Source organism: Opisthocomus hoazin, chromosome 14 (genome assembly GCF_030867145.1).
Source record: "Opisthocomus hoazin isolate bOpiHoa1 chromosome 14, bOpiHoa1.hap1, whole genome shotgun sequence".
Taxonomy (NCBI): Eukaryota; Metazoa; Chordata; class Aves; order Opisthocomiformes; family Opisthocomidae; genus Opisthocomus; species Opisthocomus hoazin.
The window spans coordinates 3,323,850-3,346,590 of NC_134427.1; the positions used below are offsets into that span (position 1 = coordinate 3,323,850).

General features: G+C 37.2%; 1 protein-coding gene across 1 annotated transcript in view; it reads right to left on the bottom strand.

Moving 5' to 3' along the window:
* Nucleotides 1–22,741, bottom strand: part of CHM (CHM Rab escort protein) — a 74,731-nt gene that overhangs the window by 25,580 nt on the left and 26,410 nt on the right. Inside the window, exons 5-8 of the mRNA XM_075435667.1 lie at nt 19,122–19,497; nt 17,126–17,242; nt 16,188–16,308; nt 13,473–13,698 (exon numbers count right to left, since the gene is read on the bottom strand). Of these exons, the coding sequence (XP_075291782.1) occupies nt 13,473–13,698; nt 16,188–16,308; nt 17,126–17,242; nt 19,122–19,497 (840 nt within the window). The remainder of the gene's footprint in view (nt 1–13,472; nt 13,699–16,187; nt 16,309–17,125; nt 17,243–19,121; nt 19,498–22,741) is intronic.

Sequence of the window (22,741 nt, forward strand, 5' to 3'; positions counted from 1 at the left end):
TTTTTAATCGTGGCTCCTGAAAGATTTTAATATAAGCCCACATTCTTCAAAATGCTATCAAGCAAGTATAAACAACCAACACTCTCTCTGCTGTGTTTTTAAAATACTTTAAACTTTCTGTGAGAGCACTATAATGCAGAGAAAATCATGATCTCACAGAAATAGGATCTATGTTAGAGATTCTCAAGGATAAAGCTTCATCATTAACTGTGAATTAAGATAAGCTTCAGCCAGTTTTTTATTTACAGTGCATTATCTCAGGGGCATTCTTATTATAAGAATAACACAAAATGCAGAGGATCAAGTTCTCTAGATCTTGGTGTGACAAGAATTAAACAAGTAAGAACATTTAAAACCGTATTTTTCAAATTATGTTAAAAAAGAAATCATCTTTCTAAAATTTTCAGTCAGCATTGAAATTACTCAGTGCAAAATGGTAAAGAAAAAAGATGGAGGAGATGTGTCTGATCCCTTACAGTTTCAGGTTTGGACTGTATGCAATGTGTGATCTGTATTTGGAATCTTTAATTTTTTTTATTTTTTCTTATCGACTCATTTAAGAATCTCCAGGGGTTCACTCAGATCAATGAGCTGTCACTGACCTCTTCTCGTGTATGCTGAGAAGAAAGAATGAACAAACAATTTGCATCCTGACATAAACTGCATATCCTTTTCTTGGAGAACTGCTCCATCAGAGATGACTGTCAAATACCATCGTGACATTTGACAATTCTTCCTTTGTCCTACAAGTTAAATACACCTGTGCTCTTCCTGTGATCCCTATTACTCAAAAGTAAATAGCCTCTTATGAGTAAATCTTAAAGCAGGCTGTAGCACATTCAGTACAGGGACAGGCTGTTCCATTGAACCATGCCGGATAAGGGAAGCGTGAGTTTTCTGAGTTCCCGTTACTCAGCTGAGCTTTGGAGCGACCCAGCCACTCGATGCTCAGCTCGCAGGTGGAAGGAGAGAGCTGAAACTGGGAGGGCACAGTGAGAAATTACACCTGCCATTTCATTAACAGAGTCTGCCTAGGAATTGTATTTAAGAGTGTGTCATTCTATTGCTCTTTTGGCAGAGTTTATGCTGTGATTCAACAGATCAGTGTGACTACATTTCTAACTCCCTCCTAGCATTAGCCAGACATCAGACGAGCCACAGCAAACATCAACATGAGAAAGCCAGGCTGGTTTGGGGCAACATAGTTCTCCCAGATTTCTGGGATGATACCAGGATTTTCCTGGTTTACTAACAGTTTTTGGAGGGTTTTATTTATTCATTTATCTTCACTCTGAGGGTGACGGAGCCCTGGCCCAGGCTGCCCAGGGAGGCTGTGGAGTCTCCTTCTCTGGAGATATTCCAGACTCGCCTGGACGCGGTGCTGTGCAGCCTGCTCTGGGTGACCCTGCTTGGGCAGGGGGTTGGGCTGGGTGACCCACAGAGGGCCCTTCCAACCCCGACCATTCTGTGATTCTGTGATTTAGGTGTCTGTTCAGATGATGAACACGAAAAGCAAACTTCCATTTTGCAAACCTGACTTCCCAAAATGGAATCCATATTGGCATTCCAAAGTCATATTAAGACAGTTCAGAGACAGTTGGTACTGCAACACCTTTTGAACTGCAGGAATGATGCAGCACGGCAAATGGCTGAAGTGTGCTACCAACTCACATCTCTTCAGAGTTCCACTCCAAAAGGCAGCAGTCTAAGGCAATGTCAGCAATATCACTGACTACCGGCCCAATCTGAATATCCAGTTCCCTAGAAATACCTCTTCCACCCACGCACAAGCAGGGAGAACACGCACCATGTTGAATCCCAACCCTGGATGTCTGGAGATTGTTGAAGATGACACAAAGGTTAAACATCCACTGAAGAATTATTATAGAGCCTTGAGCTACGGGCTTATTATCTCTAACGTGGCAATCAATGGCTTCTTGCCTGACAAGGCATGTATTAGGATCTTTCAAACCAACTCAGATGAATTTTGTGTGTTGTATAAAAGAATAGCACTATTAACCTAACTAGAACTAAGATTCCTTTGTTAAAAACTACAAATTATATTTTTCCTTTGACTTCAACCACAGTCAAGGGCTTTTTGATATATGCACTTTATTTTTCTAGCGTGCTTTGAAAGAACTTTGCTGCTTGGCTGCGCAAAAATGTGAATTACTTATTTTCAAGAGTAGCCTGCTATCCAGTGGAGGAGGGCATGACCTGTTTTCACAGTAGGCCAGCGGAAAACTTCTCTTTTTAAATGAAAATTGAAAGGAATTTTGATTGTGTTGTGTTAAACAACTCCAAAGAGCCAAAATACCTATTAAAACAGCCTAGCATGAAAAATGACATGATTAGGAAGAACTTGCCAAAATTATTTAAATACATAAATTGAAATATTAAACTAAATGGCATCCCAATAATTTATGACAAAGTAAAATCATTGTGCTAACATTACTTTCATACAATAGGCTATTCAAGATGATTTGACTGTACTTCAAGTACAAGGCAACTCTTTGATACCATTAACCCTAAATGACAGACATTTAAACTGATATTACTCTAATTAACTGGCGACTGCCTACGCCAATAATTCAAGTTTTGCTGAAAGATAGCAACAACACTGTACTCAACTTCAACTTTGCCCTGGTGACATCAAATCATATTACAGCTAAATTAACAGTTGTGAAAATTTTTGGCCTGGAAGCCCTCCATCATGCACAGCCTTTAAATGCCATTTCAGTTCCCATCAAGGCAGGAATCACCCGTTGTGATTTTTAATACAGCTGTGAAACAATAAGACATATTAAAAGCTGAATTTTTGACAGCATTTTCGCAATGATTTATGAGTTTGTATATAATCTGATTATTCTATTAATTTTACTGATTACCGATTCAGCTAATACAGTGAAGGTCACTTACAAAATAAATCTTCATTACATTTCACAGAAAGTAACTGCCTCCAACTAGTTGTTTTCTTTAATTAAACACTAATGTAACAAGAGAGAAAATAGGCTTCAGGGTTGCTGCATCTGTTGCTGCAAGAGGAGTTTACTGCTTTGATGTAATGCTCTCTGATATTAATTGAACAAAAATAGAATGTCTCTCCATCTGACATCTTGATTTTCAACACAGAGATGCCATGAACACCCTTAAATTACAGGCTTACCCGTAGTTCATTCTGAAACTACATGAAAGAATTTGAAAACCCTACCGCACAGTTTCACAACAAAAAAAGTAGTTTTTATTTCTAGCACAAAGTTTGTCTTCTACTTTCTAAAACGCATGGAGTGATGAATTTTAAAACTGAGTATTCTTCTTCCCAACCGTACAGTCCTCTATGGCAAAAACTATTTCCTTCCCTCCTTGAAGATGAATACTGCACGTACAGCACAGCAAGCTTTGGAGACAGATCAAAGAAAAACGTGCCAAGTGCTCAATGAATAAATTGTCCTCTTTCAATTTATTTTAACACACAAAACAAGCTGTGACCTCATCGTTATGTTAAATTATATGTTCCCTGAAAGGTCCCTAGAACTTCAGCATTTCCTACAATATTGTCGTATGTTCTAAAAACATTAATAAGTAGAATACAGGTAAATCAAATAAATAAAATGGCTACAGTTAAAAAACAGTTCTCCCAACAGAGTTCCCATAAAAAAGTCAAATCTCATTCTCCCACCCAAATGAAGATTAAAAAAAACCAAAAAACAAAACCCAGCAGCAAAGAAATAATGAAGATAATAATCACTGTCAACCAGAACCGTCCTGGCATTTGGAGAGTTATTGGAATGGACAATATGTGACAACAAATGCTTAAGGAAGTAAACGAAGAGTCAAATATTTTTGCTTTTTCCTGAAGACTATGTTCAGCATTCCTGTAAAATTTAAAAAGCTCTTGAAAGATTATAGGATCTGCCTAGTTTATAAATCCAATTAGCAAAACGAATTTTAAAACTGTCAGAAAGTTCTTGCACAGTTATCAACCAGAAGTTAGAACTTCCAAGGAGTATTTTGCAGGAACCACAATCTTTATGACTGTACAAAATCATTTGTACAAATGCAAAATGATTTCTTCCACTAGATCTTCACTTCTGTCCTAGCATAGTATGACAGAAAGAAATCCTAGTGCTGTGATGGGAAAATGCTAGAGAAAAGAGCTGCTGTAATGGCAAAGCCCCCAATCAAAACACTGGCAGGGTTGAAAGAACGAGGACTTCTGCTCGTTTCAGCTTCAGCAAACTCTTTTCATGGAGAAGGACACAGCAGGCAAGAATGGTGACAGCTCAGGGAGGCAATGCCACCGCTGAGAGAGGGGTTGGGGGGAACAAAAAAGTAGCCCAGTCATTCGTCATTTTATAGCAAATTTCATATTTCGTATTTTTTCCTAGGGATTTAAAAAAACCATTCATTTTAAAACTAGGAAATCGCTCCTCTTCATCGTATGGGATTTAGACTGCTATATATATAGAAATACACATTCACATGTTGTGAAGAGTTGTAGTAAAGCGTACAGCATTTCACGGTAAAATAGGTAACAATATAAAAACTGGTTTACTTTGTTTTGAGCACAAAACTCCAGAATCTGAGCAATAGACCTACTCATCAGCTCAGTGATTCCCTACTCACACCCTGAGAGGCATTAGCTCCTCTGTGCACTTTTTACTGTAATTACAAAACAGGGATGATGTAGAACCATAGAATGGATTGTGTTGGAAGGGACCTTTAAATGCCACCCAGCCCAACCCCCTGCAGTCAGCAGGGACATCTTCACTCCATCAGGTTGCTCAGAGCCCCGTCCAACCTGGCCTTGAACGTTTCCAGGGACGGGGCATCTCCCACCTCTCTGGGCAACCTGGGCCAGGGTTTCACCATCCTCAATGTACAAAATTGCTTCCTTAAACCCAGTCTGAATCTACCCTCTTTCAGTTTAAAACCATTACCCCTTGTTCTATCGCAACAGACCCTGCTAATTAAAGTCCATTTCATCAGAGTCTGGCAAGGATTAGTATTTACTGTTCATGATGTCTGAATGGCCAAATCTGTACTGAAGTGCGACTATTTGGAGAGTTTTAACATTTGAGTTCCTATTATGCGATGTGCAAGTTTAGGGGTTTGGCAAGTCAATGTTTCCTTTCCGAAACTCAAATGTTAGCAGACCCAGCAATAAAAATCTTCATTCATCGTATACTTTTACATTCCTAGACTTCCAGTCTTGCTTCATGCAAGTGTAGATTGTTTCTAAAGCTTTAGAAAGTTCTGCTGACCTGAGACCATGTTTGAGCTCTGTTTTCACTTAGCTGTTAGTAATTTAAGCAACTGCAGTACTAGTAAGCTTGTTACTAATACAATAGCCATGTTCCTGATGGCTCTTGTAGAAGAGTTAGAGACTCTAAGACTGGTGGGAAAGTAGCTTACTTGTATCCATTAATAAATTCCAAAATAAAAAAATAAACCAGAGACTAGTTTACCTCATAATGCACTTGAAAGTCGTTAACACCACAGAAATTTTCTGTAATTATGCACACTTGTTAGTTATCATTTTCCACAAGCATTCAACTATGAAACTAATTTCCCATTTTCCACATTTAAAATACCACAGAACAAAAACTCTCGCTTCAGAAATACTGAAGTTGCACAAATATGATAACTGCAGAAAAAAGTGTAGAAAAAAGTGCTAACACGTATGTGCAAGGTATTTTACAAACCTCTGCTTTGGAACAGCAGCTGCTTAGCTTTCAGTCATCTCTGAAGCAAAAATCTACTTCTGTTCGCAGTCAGCGCTGCACTTCAGAAGAGTTTCGATTCAACACCACCCCACCCACGAACGTGGCCAGTTCAGCCTCGCCTTGCCTGGATGTGTGACATGGGCTGTTCTACTGCACACAGCTGCTGACTCAGCAGATGGGACTTTCTCTTCTCTGCTATAGCCTCACTTTTTGCAGAAGGAAAATTTGTAGAAGTAATATTTGATGGATTAGACCTGCAATTTGCAAGAGAGCGTACAACCCACCCACTTCAGTTTCTTGTAGGCTTCTGCCACTGGTGTGTAAGAAAAACAGATGCTAACTTCATGAAAGGGAGAGAGGGATGAGACGCCCTTTAGCATACACGGATTCTAAAACAAAGTCTTTTGTGTAAGATTAATCGAATTTCTTGGCTTATGAGAAAACAAATTAAATGTGACAATCCTACAACCTGGAACACTTCAGAGGGGGAAAAAATATCTGTGCAAGAAGGTCTTCCAATGCTCATGAAAGCAGAAAAACCCAAGTTTGACCACAAACTCTTGATGACTAGATTACTCCATGGTAACAGGTCCTCTCGATTAAATACATTTTTAAAATAATCAGATTTGCGTAGAATTTTAGACGTGGTCTCTTGAACACAACTGCTCTTTCCAGCAGAAGTGTTTCGTGGGGCTTTGTTTGTTTGTTTATTTTAAAATAAACAGTCTGGGATTTAGCTTTCTTAAATATAGTGTTTAGAAAGAATAACCAATTTGCTTTAATGTTTACCAAATCAACTTAAGTTATTTACAGGAAAAATCTCAGGAGGAGTGAAAATAATTCAGATTTTAGCAAACAGTATTAAGCCACAAAGAACTACAAAAATTTATCTGGATAAGAGTACAGCCAGAAAAAACCCCATAAAACTATCAAGGGGAAAAAGTTCAGTGGTTTCCATACAACTGGTGGTAGTTAACTACAAACGCACCCCAACAACTAATCTCTGCAGGAAGTAGAAGTATGAGACCTGCCTGGCTCTAAGTTCTATCGACCTTGTAAGAGCAGCTGTTCCTCGCACAAGGCCCTTGAGCTGCAGTTATACAACAGCTCTGCCCTCAAAGAGGAGCTCGGGACCGTAGGGCAGACACAAAAACCAGTAACTAGAAGCCAGTCACTAAGCATTAGATCATCTATAAAATCCATTTACGTGCTCTCTGCCTCCAGAAAAGACATAAAAATTCAAGTTATCTTAACCCTCAATGAAATTCAAGGACTATTATAATAATTCGGTAATGTTTTGGAAGCTACATTTCTCTGTCTTCTAGTTTAATGAAAAAGGACTCTGCTAAACTACATTTGCATTTGCATCCCAGATTTGCTCCAATATTAAACACTCATGTCACTTCCCCAGATCTTCTGATAATGCTGTACCATATCAGTGTGGCCAGTCCTAATTCTCGGGAAGAATATATAAGCCAGAATCCGCACAGCCCCACACAAGCAGAGAGTAATTTATTTGTTAAGAGACTGTTAAGAGATAATACCAAATAATGTATAACATATACATCCTTCTTATTATTAAAATTGTCTTACTTATTGAAGCGAATAATCACTGAAGTATCATCTCATTAGAGCATCTGAATTTTGTGCTTTTAGGTTCCAAATATGTTTGTAAAATGAAGCAAAAATGATCAAGAATGAGCAGAGGACAATGTATTATTTTCAGCCTTTTATGTTACATATATTTTTCCTGTACCACAGGGTATATTCTAATCCCAATAATACAACTTCTTGACGAAAAACTTTTCCGTGCCTAGTTAGGTATCTGAAATCTATATACTTTGACAACATTCATATGATTCAGAGCATCCCATGTGATCTATTCTGATCTTTGAAGGTCTTCACGAGGTACAAACTTCTAAAGAACACTGTATTTCTAGTTAGTGAAATAACAAGGAGAAAGGCTCTCACATTTGTAAACACTCTTTTAAACAAAGAACTGACAAACATCACACTGAGCAGAAAGATAAAATCTAAAATGGAACGGTATTTTCCAAGTTTCATACAATTAGAATGCATTTCACAAGAAAGGTTATTTCCAAATTAAAAGTCTTTTCCTGTCAGATTCTAAGAAATAATGTGGGCAAGGACACAAAAGCATTCCATAGCTTTATTAACGACAATGCTCACTGATCTGTGAATAACCTGAAAAAAATGAAGATTATTGGGTTACTTTACCAATCTATCCATCCATCACTGGTGAACAGGTCTCAGAATGATGGATTATCTCACCTCCCTGGTGTTTATCCCGAGAAAGAGTTTCTCCTCAGAGGGAAAAACAAACAACTGATCCTACAAACATTCATGCTAACTGTGCTTGCCCATTCTGCATTCATCTGCCAACAAAGTGAAGAGACATATATCGAATTTGTCTTTAAAAACCAAACTACATAAAAAGTTTTATTCTGTCACTGAAATGCAAGTGAAAACAATTAAGCAGAAAGCAGCACTGCAGCTACTCTTACTAGTCAGCATTTTAGTAAAAACCAAGTAACACTGACAAGTTGTCAGTAATTTCAAACTGATTTTTCAGGTCCAAAGAAACTGAACACTCTTAAGCGATAAGAGACATATAAATATGAAAATCATGTATTTTAAAATACGGGACTGAACTCCTATCTCAGATACAGCCCATGTTTTTTAAACCACCTGCAATTATTTCACACTTGTACAGAATTGCACACGTGCTAAGACTCAAATCTGTCATACCTGATCATCACAATGAATTAATATTGTTTGAATTTCTCATTAATACGGCAAATCACACAATTAATATACTGAAAAGTTATGTACACTGCTTACATGTAGAGACATGATACTCATGTATGGATTCAAATGAAAAAGATATCGCACCACATTTTTAATACATCGATTCTAAGTGCTTATTACAGTCAGGTTTCCTAAAGTCCAGTCTTGATTTCAGAACACTTCCTAGAGATTTTAACAGGGACATAACTGGAAATCTTAAAGTACCTGAGACAACCTCAGAAGCTTTGACATTTGTAGCAGATAATAGCTCAAATGTAAGGGTAAAAACTGATTATTCATTTTTGAAAAATATACAGGAACCTTCCACATCAATCACACAATCCATCATATCTCCTACTGGACTCTTCATCTTCTTGTAAATATAGAGATTGAAAGAGATGAACCATCTTCATCAGATCCTTCCTCCACCACAAAATTACTACTGTCACTGGCACTGACACAAAAATTACTATCTCAGCTAGAATCCGTACAACTACTGAAAAAAGGTTACACTGCCCACCAAATACATATGCAACATGAAAGTTCAAAACCTATTCATAGGAAACGCGCGTCATTAACTGACTACCCATAAAAGTTGGCGAATCACTAATTCGTACAGCGAAGCAGTCAACGACACTGTACCACCTCAGCGCCGATTACCACGACCACACTCATCAATTTTTGGGTGACTCTTCACAAAGGGACAGGCGACACGCTGCGCCACCACCCAGAATCTTTACGACACAACAGACGGCGCACAGTCTCCAAGTCCCCCTCAAATTTCAAATGGGGAAAAAACTGCACTGCTGCTTCTCAAAAAGTCCTTCCCATTTGGATGTTCATATCTGCAAGAGTCCAAAAAAAAAGAATCTGAAACCAAACTGAGGAGGAACAACGCGCATTCCCCCCCCAGACTCACGGTGTTCACAAGGCAGGCACTGAGAAAAACCACAGCAGCAAGGCCACAACCTACGACCGCCTGCTCAGCTGTCCCTTCAACAACACTGGCCGTGGGTGAAGAGAACCCTAACTGCAAGCTTCCAGCAAGACTTCCTAGCAAATGAAAACTGAAAATAAGAGGCATATTTCACTGAGGGGAACCGTAAAAGAGAACTATATGGAACAGTATTTGTAAAACAGCACTTTCAAGCGTTCCTCAAAACCATAAAAATCTCCGAAAGTTTTTGCTTCTGAAAAACTGGAAGGAAAGAAAGGAGATTCAAGTCACAAAACAGGAATTTTGTACACCATGCAAAAGCAAACATGTCCTCAAAAATCTGAAATAGTTGTCAAATACAAGTCAAATATCTTCTTTTCCCCAGTAACAATGGAAAATTTGGAAGCTGACAATTTTAACATTAACCTCCTACATCAGAAAATAGATGGGGTATTTCCTAATGTTTTCCCAGAACAGAAAAAAAATCAAAATCACACCAAATATTGTAAATGTTGTATCACTGAGACCTTACGGTTTATGATGGTGCCCAATTATAGTTTAGTGACATTTTTTCAAGAAAATGAAAGACCTATTACAGATTTGCGACAAACACATGAACAGCAACCTGCAAAACATACACTGACTTCCCCAGCTGCCTTCCATACTGAAGTTTTGGCGTCTTATGTTTACCATATCAAACTTAGGGGCTTGCTTTGGTTCTCCTCAAGAATGAAATATTACTATATTTATTTTTACTATGCATAATCTTACTGCTACGTCACTAGAAAGGTAGAGACATAACATCTTCACATCAAGAAGTTCGAACCACCGGAAGCTGTTATACAGGCCAGTAAAGTTCTGCTGCTTGTCAGCTCGGCATAGCATGAGGCTTCCAGCGACCTTCCTTGTACCACGAATCCAATTTATGGAGATAGAAATCTCACATCTGTACCTCAACATATTGAGAGGTACATTACAGTGATATAAAAGTTTAATTTTCTCTCCTAAACCATACCTGTTTAAACCAATAAAGAACTAACACCGCTTTTACTCACTCAAGTGTCGTCAGCAGTTATAAAACGTTGTACTGTTTATGCAGAATTCATTTAGAATGCAAGGATGTGACTTACAAATGTCTTTGACTCATTCACATAAATATGCATGCATGCCATTTATAACAGTAGCCTTGATGAGAACACACAGTGTAACTGGCTGCAAGAAACGCTTAAGAGGTTTACATTAAAACAGAATATAGAACGGTGGTTAGAAATCACAGAACAGGTGACACCTTACTCTGATAACCTGGTGATAAAAACTGTAGGGTATGATGTATAGGTTGCGGCGTTACCACTTTACTATACAGCCTGAGCAGTGTTCTTCGGATACTGCGCAGTTTTAGCAAGACATAATACCCGAGGCAGACCACATATAAAAATGGTGATTAATCTCAAAGAAAATTGTGATTGCCTCCTAAATTGTTCACTTAAAAAACAAAGACACTCAGACTTTATTTTGTATTAGAATGTTTGTAACACAAACCTTTTAAAAGTATAATTACTTCTTGGTTTGACAGAGTAATTTGCTTTAACTATTAAAATACTGTCCTTATTGTAAGACTTACAATTGAGCAAAAATACCTAAAATGCAGCAATCAATGGACATACATAGAAAGTTCAGGCCATCTGAAGAATTCCTGTGATCACGGAATAATTTTCTGATAAGAATATTTATATGACTTCTAGACATCACTATTGCTAACTCTGGAAATATATTGCTGTTACAGATCAGAAAATTGCATGTGCTGGCTGTTAAACAAAATAAAGCCAAAGGGCTTTCAAGAATGCAAGAAAAATTATACTGCGAAGAACCTACAGTGGAAAATATGTAACTAAAATTCTGATTTCAATCTTAATTATTAAATTTATTTTTTTCCCCAGTTATTCGAAACCAAGTAAGGTCTAACTGCAAACCCTGTGCTACTGTAACGCCTCTGATAATATATATATAAAATATATATATAATATAAATGATAATTATTAATCTGTTGCTCACGTACAGATAGATACCTGGTCCCACATGAAGTCCTATGAAGACAGAAAGACATCCACAAAATTGACAAACACAAGTTCCATTGCATGACTGTTTCCACAGCACTTGCCTAAAACCAATTCTTGTTCACAAATCGTCTGTCCAAGCACCTATTTAAATAGCTCCACGTTTTTTAAAATCTCTATACGAAGGTACAGATGAAAAGCTACCGACAAAAGATGCTACCAAATAATATTTCTATTCAATGTAGTGCAGAAAAATGCCTAATTGTCTAATGAACTAACGGAAACATCAGAGAGGACAATTCCACGTGGCCTTCATCCGTTGCTCAGGCCACAGAAGACCTCCCACCACACGGCCAGCTGCTGGAGCCAACCAGCTACTTTACAGACAGCTTCCATGAACTACGAGAATTATTCCAGAATGTTTCTAGCATCATATAATTGCATCCACCCTATACACTGCCAAATCAGCTCAAGCTGCTAAGGCCACTCTTCTAGCAGTAACTGAAGTACTGTTATACAGAAGAAAACCAGAATCTATCGTACAGACAAGACGATAACGTCCAACAGCGTACCATAACCCCAAATTTCTTAAGAGTAGCACACATGTAAAGACTTGTCCACCAACAAAGACCGAGGCAGGTTAAGACTTTGCACTGGTATTTAAATGAATGATATACACATTCATCACGCAGACAACAAAATGGCCTCACTAGGCAATACTACTTTTTTTAAATAGAGCTAATGTTTACTGCAGACCTACAGGTTACTACATTAAAAACCCACATAAGCAGATGGAAAGGCTGCTTGCCAGCAAAAGAAAAGATTAAAAGAAATCCTCAGCTTCTTAAAAGCCAGTTGAACTGTTGTAAGCAACTGAAAACTTAAAACCACCCACCCTCTGCACATACATTCTTGATGGTCCCCAAAAGCACCCACCACCAACTCTTCTGCTAGAACTACGATCCCTAGCACACCTCAGGAGGCACGCCCAGGACCGCATCATCATCCCCACAGTTCAAGCAAAGGGGCTGAAGTGGCTGTTGTTTTATGCTGGAATCGAAAAGGGTTTTTCGTTTTAATTACTTTCTAGGGCTCAAGTAGTGGAGAACACACAGCTGCTGTTCCAGGTGTCAGAATGTAAAAATGCAGTCTGTGTATGGCTCAGTGTAGCAGGGCTTCATGGTACCTTTTCTGAGGTTCAACTCATATGTAGAAGCTTGTGGTCTACACAGATACACAGAATGATGCCAAGAGAATAAGGACACGATTTCACATCAGTTGTCCTGTTTGTATAAGTCTGTGATGTAACACAGGTGAAAGAATTACTTTTTTTTTTAACATTTAATAATAAACTGGACACATGGCACAATTTTGCTTCTTTCAGAAAAATCCAGTTCATTATTAAATATCTACCTACAAATGGTACACATGCTCTCAGCATTAATTAGTAACACAAATTGAAAACACGTATCTTTCTGTAACTTCAGGAAGACGAACCCATAAATGTTCTCAACCTACCAAAATGCAGTCATCCTTTCGGACAGACATTGCTCCACGTCTCCTCTGTCAGTTTTAAAAAGGGACGGCTACGTATGAGTTAAATTCTCTCTTTCTCATTTCCTAGTACTTATAACCTTAGGCAGCCACCACAACAGCCAGCTATTACAAGCTGCATTGGCAATACAATGAAAACTGTTTCAAAGTATTACAGTAGCATCATTTCCAACAATTTTTTCTTTTTTCCTTTGTTGTGGGTTTTGTTTTTTTTGTTTTTTTTTTTTTTTTTTTTTTTGGTGAAGGGGGAATTCCACAGTGAATACAAACGTAAAGCAAATAAAACCAACATGAAACTGTTAACAGGACGCTTCCTATTGAATGATCTCTATCAGCATTAGGTTATTGAGGACTTCCTTTTCGGAAGATACAGATCAGAAAAGTGAAGCTTACCTGCAGAAGCACTGTGGGATCTCTCCCTGACCATACAGAGGAAACAAAAATGGTGTATTGCCATAGCGGCCAAGGCACTGCAGGAATTTTTTCGTTGCCTGAAGACCTTCAAGAGTGCTGCAGTCGGTCTCTGAAACCATTGCGATAGAGTGAAGAATGAAGTGCTGCAAGCTGGGTGTTAACTTCCGTGTTCTTAAAAACTGAGCAAACGTACTGGTTTCGTAATCTGAGGAAAAAGCACATTTAGGTAAAGGGTTTAGTATAACATTTGTATTTTCTCATACGCTTCAACTTAAACAAGTACTTTTGCATTTAAATAAACAAAAGCAATTGAGTTTTTCAACAAACATAATGCTGAAAATGGATAATCCAAGTTAATGAAAGTTAAAAAATTTACTCCCACAGAGTGAGTTTTCTCAGAAGTCAGAAATATCATTCCACTAAAATACTTCAAAAACATGCAAACCAATTGTACGGTCCTCCAACAACAGTCCAGAAAGAAAACTCTAAATATGGCTTCATCTAGTCATTATGCTAGATTTGATCTAAATCCATCTCAATCATGTGAGAAAAGTAAGCAGTTGTGGACAAAAATCCACTGAAGTGTCTTGGGACGCTGTTTACTGTAAAGTACCCCAAACATTATACCTGAATAACACTCATTCCAGAATAATACTGCTGAATCCATACTAATATGGTTAGAGTGCATATTTATACACAAAGAAGCATTCACACAGTTTCTTATTCCAAAGATGAGAAGGAACAATGCAATATTTATTTCAAATTGATGACTTGCTCACCACAAATAAGTATGGATGAGACACAAAGGGGACAGGGATGAAGAAGCAAACCTCCCTTTAGAATTAACACTATTGCTGACACAATTTGAAATTCAAAGAAACACAAGTCTTTCAGGAGATGTTTAACCCAAGTGGTGCATGTCACTGATACACCTGTGAAAAACTTTCATTATATTAATAACAAAATGGCTTTTTTTCCCAGGAAAAGACTGTATTTAAGCAAAAGCATACTTTCACACTATTCAGAAATTTGCTCTTAAGCTTATCTCAGTCATGGATAAACTCATAAGTAATTCAGAAATTCTTCCATCAGTGCTGAGACTAGTATTATCAGGTTATATATTCTGCTTGAGATTCAACCACTGTTTTATTACAAATGTATCTTACTACCCTTTGTACGTCCATGCAGCAAATCATAAAATGACACGGTTTTCTTGTTTTATCATTCTAAAAAAATTCTCAAGTTTTTCCTCACTTCAGACTTCTTACATAACTGAAAATTTCACAGCAAAAAAACTTTTTTAAAAAAATTTTCATGATCATGAACTCTCCCTGTTCAAAGTCTGCCTTCCCACGAATGTAATGATCTTACCAAGAGCAATCTTAAATTTCTGAAGTCTTTACAGTAGACTAATCTGACTCAAAATATTCCCAATCACTTCCCAGTGTTCCCACTTCTCATTTTAAAATGTAGGAAGAAAATCTGTTTAACTATCTCTGGAAGTAAAATAAATCTAATGTCATTCAGGTATATGAATCAATGGATTCATTTAAAATTGATGTGGCGTCTCCTTTTTTTTACTTTATACATTTTCTAAATACCACATATCTTCTCATTCTGAGCACCTCCATTTCTTCCAGCAGCAGCAAACCTGAAATTACCTGTAATCTATAAACCACTTCAGTCTAACCACTTTTTCCCCCTTCAGGATTTTCTGGAGTGCGTTACAGACTCTCTTTCTCCTCATCTTACCAGATCATTCTCAATACTGACCAGTTCCTCTCTTGCATATGTTTAAGATAAATTTCTCTATTGTTTCTACCTAATCTAAGGGTTCTGTGCAAGTAATCAAACCAGTATCTTAACAATTGTTTCTTTTAAACACTAGATTCTTTCAAAAATACTGCCTAGCCAAGCTACTATCAAGCTATAAAAGCACCAATATGCTTCAGTCTGAAACCTACATCCATAGTTTAACTGTTCCTCTTTCCTCATTATTTCCTTTTGACAGATTTTTCTTTTTTTGCCTTAGTTTACTTTTAGACTCCAAGAACTGAGAACGTCACTTCATTCTTTGTACCCTGAGGCGCATAAACCCAAAGCAGACAGTGGGTTTCCATCACCTTCCCTCTGTTCGCCAATGTTCCTCTTTGACCTGATGCTCATTATTCTTTGCACATTATGGATCACATCTATTCACATTTTCTCTCAGCTAAATAAGCCAACAGTTGATACAGGTACTTCAGACTTGCCCTCTGCAACTGAAAGGCATTAGATCAGATTTACTTTCAAAGTTAAAAAAATCCCTTTTTCTCCATTTTTGATTTTGTGGCAACATATTGTGCAGATTTACACATTACTCAAAAAAAAAACCAAAAACAAAAAAGAAAAGAAAAATCAGGTACATCACATTAAAAAATCCCTGGGCGGGGGGAGGAAACACCTAGAAATTATAAAAACCAATTTGCAACCATGCCATAAAGAAAAATGTAAATAATAAATGATGTGGGAACTAGAAAAGCAAGTGCTTAAGTAGAAGAATTTAACATTGAAAAGGTCACCAAAAGGTCAAAGCATACTTTCAAAATGAATCCATAAAAACAAATTGCATGAAAACACTGGAGAGCTATCAAAATTGTGCATAACTGAATGAACTCCTAAGAAGAGAGTGTACACTGTTCAATGAAACACTACCTTGGTATTCATCAGGGTGTTGTTCATAGTCCAAACAAAATGTCAAAAATTTCATTAGCATTCTCTTTTCCACCATAGTGAGCTGTCTGCTGTTGAAGACATCTGCTCTAGAACAAGGTACCTGGAAAATATTTTTAATAATTTCAGATACTTTCCATACTCTGGATATGAAAAGCATCAATCACAGAATCACAGAATGGCAGGGGCTGAAAGGGACCTCTGTGGGTCACCCAGTTCAACCCCCCTGCCGAAGCAGGGTCACCCAGAGCCGGCTGCACAGCACCGCGTCCAGGCGGGTCTTGAATATCTCCAGAGAAGGAGACTTGTCTGATTACCTAACAAATATTTTAAATCACTATTTTCTATTATATTTTGTCATCTATTTATTTCCATTATTTTTTATTACAACTATAATAAAAGTTACCAATTTTCCACAATCAAAATATTTTTAAATCTTTCTCAGCCTCTTCCCCTTTTTATTTCCCTTCGATTTCACTTGCATCTCTGACTGCAGAGTTAATCAAAAGAGTTTGTACTAATGAACTGTGCCAAAAATCTCCTGTTGCCAGTATTAGACCAATGACTCCTCTTGTAAGTAGCAGAGAGACAAATCAAGTCTGTGCCAGGAATCTGAAAACCTAAAACCTGTGAATCTTTAAGAACTAACTGCCAAGTTGATCATGGTCTAATATTTATCATGAGGCACAGATTTATATCAAGAATTTACTGGACTCCATATTCTTACTTCAGCTTTTTTTTAAAAAAAAATATTTATACGTAACACATACATATGCCTTTTCATTCCAGAACTGAAATAAAAATCTGAATATTAAGGAAAAATACTAGTTTATCGTTACCAAACTCTCAAGAAACCGATCTCAAGGTTTTTGAACTTCAAAAAGATGAGATTAAACATATGCAACATTATTTTACCTTACCTGTTCTACTTTTCCTTCTCGAAAGGCAAGAATTCGTGTCGCATTTTTGAACTCTGCGTATCTGCTAACGTTCGATTTGATCAGCAGGTCAATTAACAGACCTCGGGAGTAAAGCAACTGCACAGTGAAGAGAAAAAGAAAAAGTGAGTAAAGAGAAAGCACTTTACACCAAAAGAAAACAATGATACCAACAGTATTCATTTGTGTTTTCTCTAACTATTTACCAGTACACAAAGTAAAACCTGAATAAAAGATATCAAGATGTAGTATGTGCAGAATAGTATGAAATGCACTGAAACACAAACGGAGAAGACAAAGCAGTCCACAGGAAAGAGAAGTGAGAGCACAGGAGAGAAAGGGAGAAGCTGTCAGCCTGCTGCTCATTTTGTTTTCTTAGCCTGAGAGTCACAGCTTGAGATAATTTTTTGTATTGTCATCTTCGATAATCTCTTTATACTGTATGCTACATAGCCTTGAACACTGTATTTTATAACCTTCGTTTCCTAATATCAGTAAAGTACATGACACTGTCTGTGTAAATCATCACTAGTTGTTTCTTAAATTACCCGAATCGACAATGCCCCATCTTCTAAATGTAAATTCCTTAAACCCTCAGTTAAGGCTGAGTCATATTCTGTTATGTTAATTTATAATCTGTCTACCTTTACTCTTTCTATAAGCTGCAAATACACTACAAAATACTGAAGGGACAGAAATGGAACTATTACCAGAAGACATAAGTCGGAATTGAAAAGCACTGGAGATTAGTTTAAACACGCTTCAAGTTCTGTGGTGCTGCGAAGCAGAATTTGCATGACCACACAGGAGTTTTCAAGCTGGAGCTTTACTGGAACACCAACTAGGACACTACGAGAAAGTCTGTGTCCCAGTGCCACAGAGAAACCAAGGCAAACTGCTAGTCTTGCCCTGAATTCTGCCAGAATTTCGGGGATTCACCGCAATTAACACCATGTAACACAGTGGCTTGAAAAAGTATAAAAAGAATACAAAATAGCATTATCTGCCTAATCACTCTACACCGACGATGGTTCTCGTTATGTCATTCCAATGACATATGAAAGAGGTATCTACATTTGGAACACAGAGACAAAATTTGAAATAATGCATTTTGTAGTGTCTCCACAAAGAATTTAATAAATTATTGAAGATAGGGTTTTTTTCCCATTTCCAGATGTTTGAAACATCTATTCATGCAGAATATGAAAAATTAAGCATTCAACTTCGAAAAAACTTCCCAGAGTACACATATAGTCTAAAGCACAGAAGTTACGAAAAATTTCCATTTAACTTGAATTTGCAGGGCCATATCCATATACTGTGAAGTATGTATAAGGCAGATTTTAGAGTTTATACAGTATGACATATACGTCAGGCTAATAGTTTTTCCTCTAAGTAAAACACAGACTAGTAGGAATTCAACACAAGTATAAATAACTTTAGTCAGCTTGTATGGTATGGATTAACTGTAATGATTTCTGTTTTCCAATAAAATTTGTTACAGCTCAGTGCTTTAGCTGCCAGAGAACCAAAACCAGTATAGTGCGACAATGAGAGCTTCACAGGAAAATCTAAAACCCAGGAAGCACTACAATAGGAAAATTATCTTTCATTTTAAATACATCAAAGATCTGCATGTAGACTGATTGTCCTTGTTTAAAAATTAAAATTTTTTAAATGGTACTATTTAAGTAATATATGTAAAATTGCTCTGTTTAAGTGTTAAATTTCAGGAAATTTACTTCTATAGACATATTTCTGAGCTTTGCTTCATGGTCTCTTTGGCTGTAAACAAACACTAAAGAGCACGTATGAAATAGCTCCTTTAAGGGTACTAATTCTTGCTTACTTCTCAAGAGTGTTTTTTTTGCCTCAAAGGTACTGTGTCAGCCATCCTCAACATGAAAGACTTTAAAATAAATTCAGCTTTTTAAGCAAAGTAAACACACTTCTATGGAAAGAGACATTCAGTTCCTACCTTGGAAACTAAATCAATGTTAAACCTTCTGCCTTCTCTAACAATTTGGGAATATGTAATTTTCTTTGGTTCTCCGGCAGACGTTTCGGCGGGTGCAGCTTCAGTGTTTCCCGACTGCAGAGCGGACTCGCCTAACGCCGTGTTATGAGAACTCTCGCTCTCAGAGGTTATTTCTGTATCACCCCCTTCCACTGCACTTGCTGGCTCCGTGCCCGCAGCCGTTTCTGGTGCCCGGCTCCCCGCCTCCGGCAAGGTGCTCTCTGCTGGCGGGCACTCTTCTTCCGATTCCTGAGCAGCCCCCTCGGTACCGGAGGCTCCAAAGACAGGCAGCTTTGGCAATGCACCAGCCTCTTCAACATCTTCAGCTGAATCCTGACTGATCAAAAACACAAGGGAAAGAAGCGGGTGAAAAAGTGTTTTAAAGAGTCTTAAAAACCTGTTTAAAAGTTTTGAGTCAGTGCCAGAATGGAAACCTCAAGTGTTTCTACTAAAAGCATAATATTTGTTTATCCTGGACAAATCAGGTGTACCTCCCGCTAAAGAATTCTGGTTCTTTGACTGCAAAGCTAGAACTCAAGAGAAGTATTTTTAACGAGGATGAAAAAAAAAACCTAAAATTGGGGGTTTTATTTTACATGGACTCAAAAGATGGAATGAGCTTAAAACGAAAATCAAAACTCTCACAGTGAAGCACAATACACAGCTACACAAACAAAAGAAATACAATATTTTTAAAAGGAAACAGTAAAGCAATTTCATTAGGTTTTTCCTAGTGATTAAAAAACCCCTTTAAAATAGAAATGCAAAAATGCATCAAAGTCATTAAGCTCAGGCATTTTAAAAACCAAACTCAGTGAAGAAAAGAGAAGTGCTTTATACAACCGAGACTACTTTGCATCTATTATTATAGCAAGCCCATCAGAGAAGCTTGCAATTTTGGCCTGAAGTTTAAGCAAAACTTTCAGATTACTTTTTCAACTCTGACCTTGCATTCTAATCAGTTGTTCAAATAACAGCCATACAGAACGTTCCCTCATGTCGCAATGTTATTTTCGTGCGAGCGCTACAAATCTGTGCACAGCAGAGGAAGGCAGCCAGTCAAAAGGAGGGACATGGCCACCCAACATTTGCTCTGTATCGCCCATTTCCTTTTCACAACACTGATCTTTAAAATTCCTCTAATAAAGCAGATGTCCACTTTTAATCTCATCTACTCTTTTTATCTTGAACTTTAATGACCTTAGAAACTAGTGCTTTTGAACTCAGAATTTCAGTTTATACTACCAGCTGAGACAAATCACATCAATGTCACTGTAAGCGAAAGGAGTTCAGCAATAATTTCACACAATCTTTTTATCTTTATACCATAAGCCATTAAAATGCACTGAATAAACAGTTTAATCTTGGCTGAAAACTAATGAACTATTATTTTAAAGGTGACCTGCAAACGTACAGTACAAAATTTCAGTAACTAACAGGATGGTTAAAATTCACTGAACAGCAAGGGATTATTCAGCATACACACCAAAATGCTCCCTCACACATCTGTAGCCTTACAGATGGAAGCAGGGGGCAAGATTTCTCTTAAAAGAGGGAACAAACCCCCTGTATCCTTTAAAAGTCGCTCCTCACTTATAAACTCCGGGAGCTCCCGCGGGCTCATGAAAATCGAAGTTTGGAAGAAGTCTCTCGGGTTGTGCACAGCCACCAGGCAGCACTTCCTCACGAACGGGGTGAAACACTGCCCTGGCAAACACCGGCACTGCTACACGCAAACACTAATGAAAGAAGTCTGTTTCTGTACGTTAATTATGTCTTTTTGCTTCATATTGCAAGCATTGAATAACTATAAAACATCAAAGAAAGGTAAGTACTTTGTCAAATATTTTTTAAAAAGTAATCTCCACTCAAAATACAAATGAAAGTCAATTAAATTTTGGGGTTCTGTTTGGATCTAGAGGTTTGTTTTAGGAATGTGGAACACGATGTTTGTGAAAACTGCAAAAGCTGTTGCCATTAACACAACAAGTAAGAATGAAGCCTTTCTTTAAACCACCCTAAGGCTTTTTATAACAGAAAAATTCAGAGGCAAGTTTTATTTCTGTCTTCGCTGAAGCTCAATGTACAGTTCAATCTCATTTTAATCATACTTGATTATTACTTTGTAAATCAAAATAAAATTTGGATTCACAGCACCTTGTCTTTTTTCTAAATCACTCTGAAAAGCAGTGTAACAGAAATGTTGTACTTACATATTTTAAATCTCTGTTCAATTCCCATTAATGAATACGTAAATCTGCGTGATTTGCAGCTCTACATATCTTATAATGAAAGCCTAAAAACTGTATATAATCTAAATTCATGACATCCTTCCTATAGGAACAAATATCTCTGAATAATGTAAGAACTGTCTATAAAAATCACTCAAATTGAACTTCTGTACAGACAATTCTTCTCCTAATTTAGAAAAAAATAATACATCTGCAGACAAATTGTTGTGTAAATTTCAAATATTATCTTCCACCATTCATCAATTAATGGTACCAACAAAGGAATACCTTAAAATGAATGTGTCTTATTAATGCCTTGTAACAGCAACCCCTTCAGATAGGTCAAATGAAAAATTGCCAACCAGCTGGTTAATTTATTCAGCACAGGTGTTCACTATTTATTTTTCAGCCATTTGCCTTTTTTCAATACAGCTTGTTGTAGACACAGTATTCTTTTCCTTTGATGGATGCACTTTGTTCTAAGGCCATTCATTTCAGATTTGCACTGTGTATATTATACTGCTACCCAGCTGTTTATTCTTTCAAAATAAATGTTTAATGGTTACTTCATAGAGTTATAAAAGTTAAGCAAAAACAACAGAATCTAGCCAGAATGTGTAAATTCTCAGAAACACAGTAACTGACTCTCTCAGAAAGTTTTAAGTTCTGTAAAACTTCTTTGCTAGATTTATTAACCTTACCATTCTTCCATGTGGGTTTTGGGTTTTTATTGGTGATAACCAAGAAAGACAGCACTGCACTGCCACGCTAAGTTAAATGCTTAAACGTACAATCTTGTCCTGACTCAAGTATAATGCTCACTTCTACATGTGAAATCTTAGTGCTGGGGAACTCATTTTTGAGCTGGCCAGCAGTCAATATCACATCTTCTTAGGAAAATCATATGCAAAGTTAAGAGGCTATGAAACCTTTACTCTAACACTGGTTCCGAACAATATTTATTATGGCAACGGGATTACAATTACAATATTCAACTGATACCGCTTTAAAACAAGCATAACATATTATCTGCCGTACAGTCAAGCAGCCATTACTGTGCAATACAGAAGTTCGGAATATTCTGAATCTCTGACCTTCAGACTGTATTACTCTAATTTACACCTTTTTCTTTTCCCCTACTATGATGTTTACAGAACAAAAATACATGTTTCTATGTGAGTATCTGTCAACGTTTTCTTCAGCTACCTATTACATTATCTATGGGATTCAAGGTTAAACTTACATAACTATCCCAAAGAACCTTTCAGGAATTCAGAACAGTGTTCAGTTCAGTGCAAAATCCAAAAGATAAAAATGATAAACAAATGCAAAGAAATAGTTCAGTTGTCA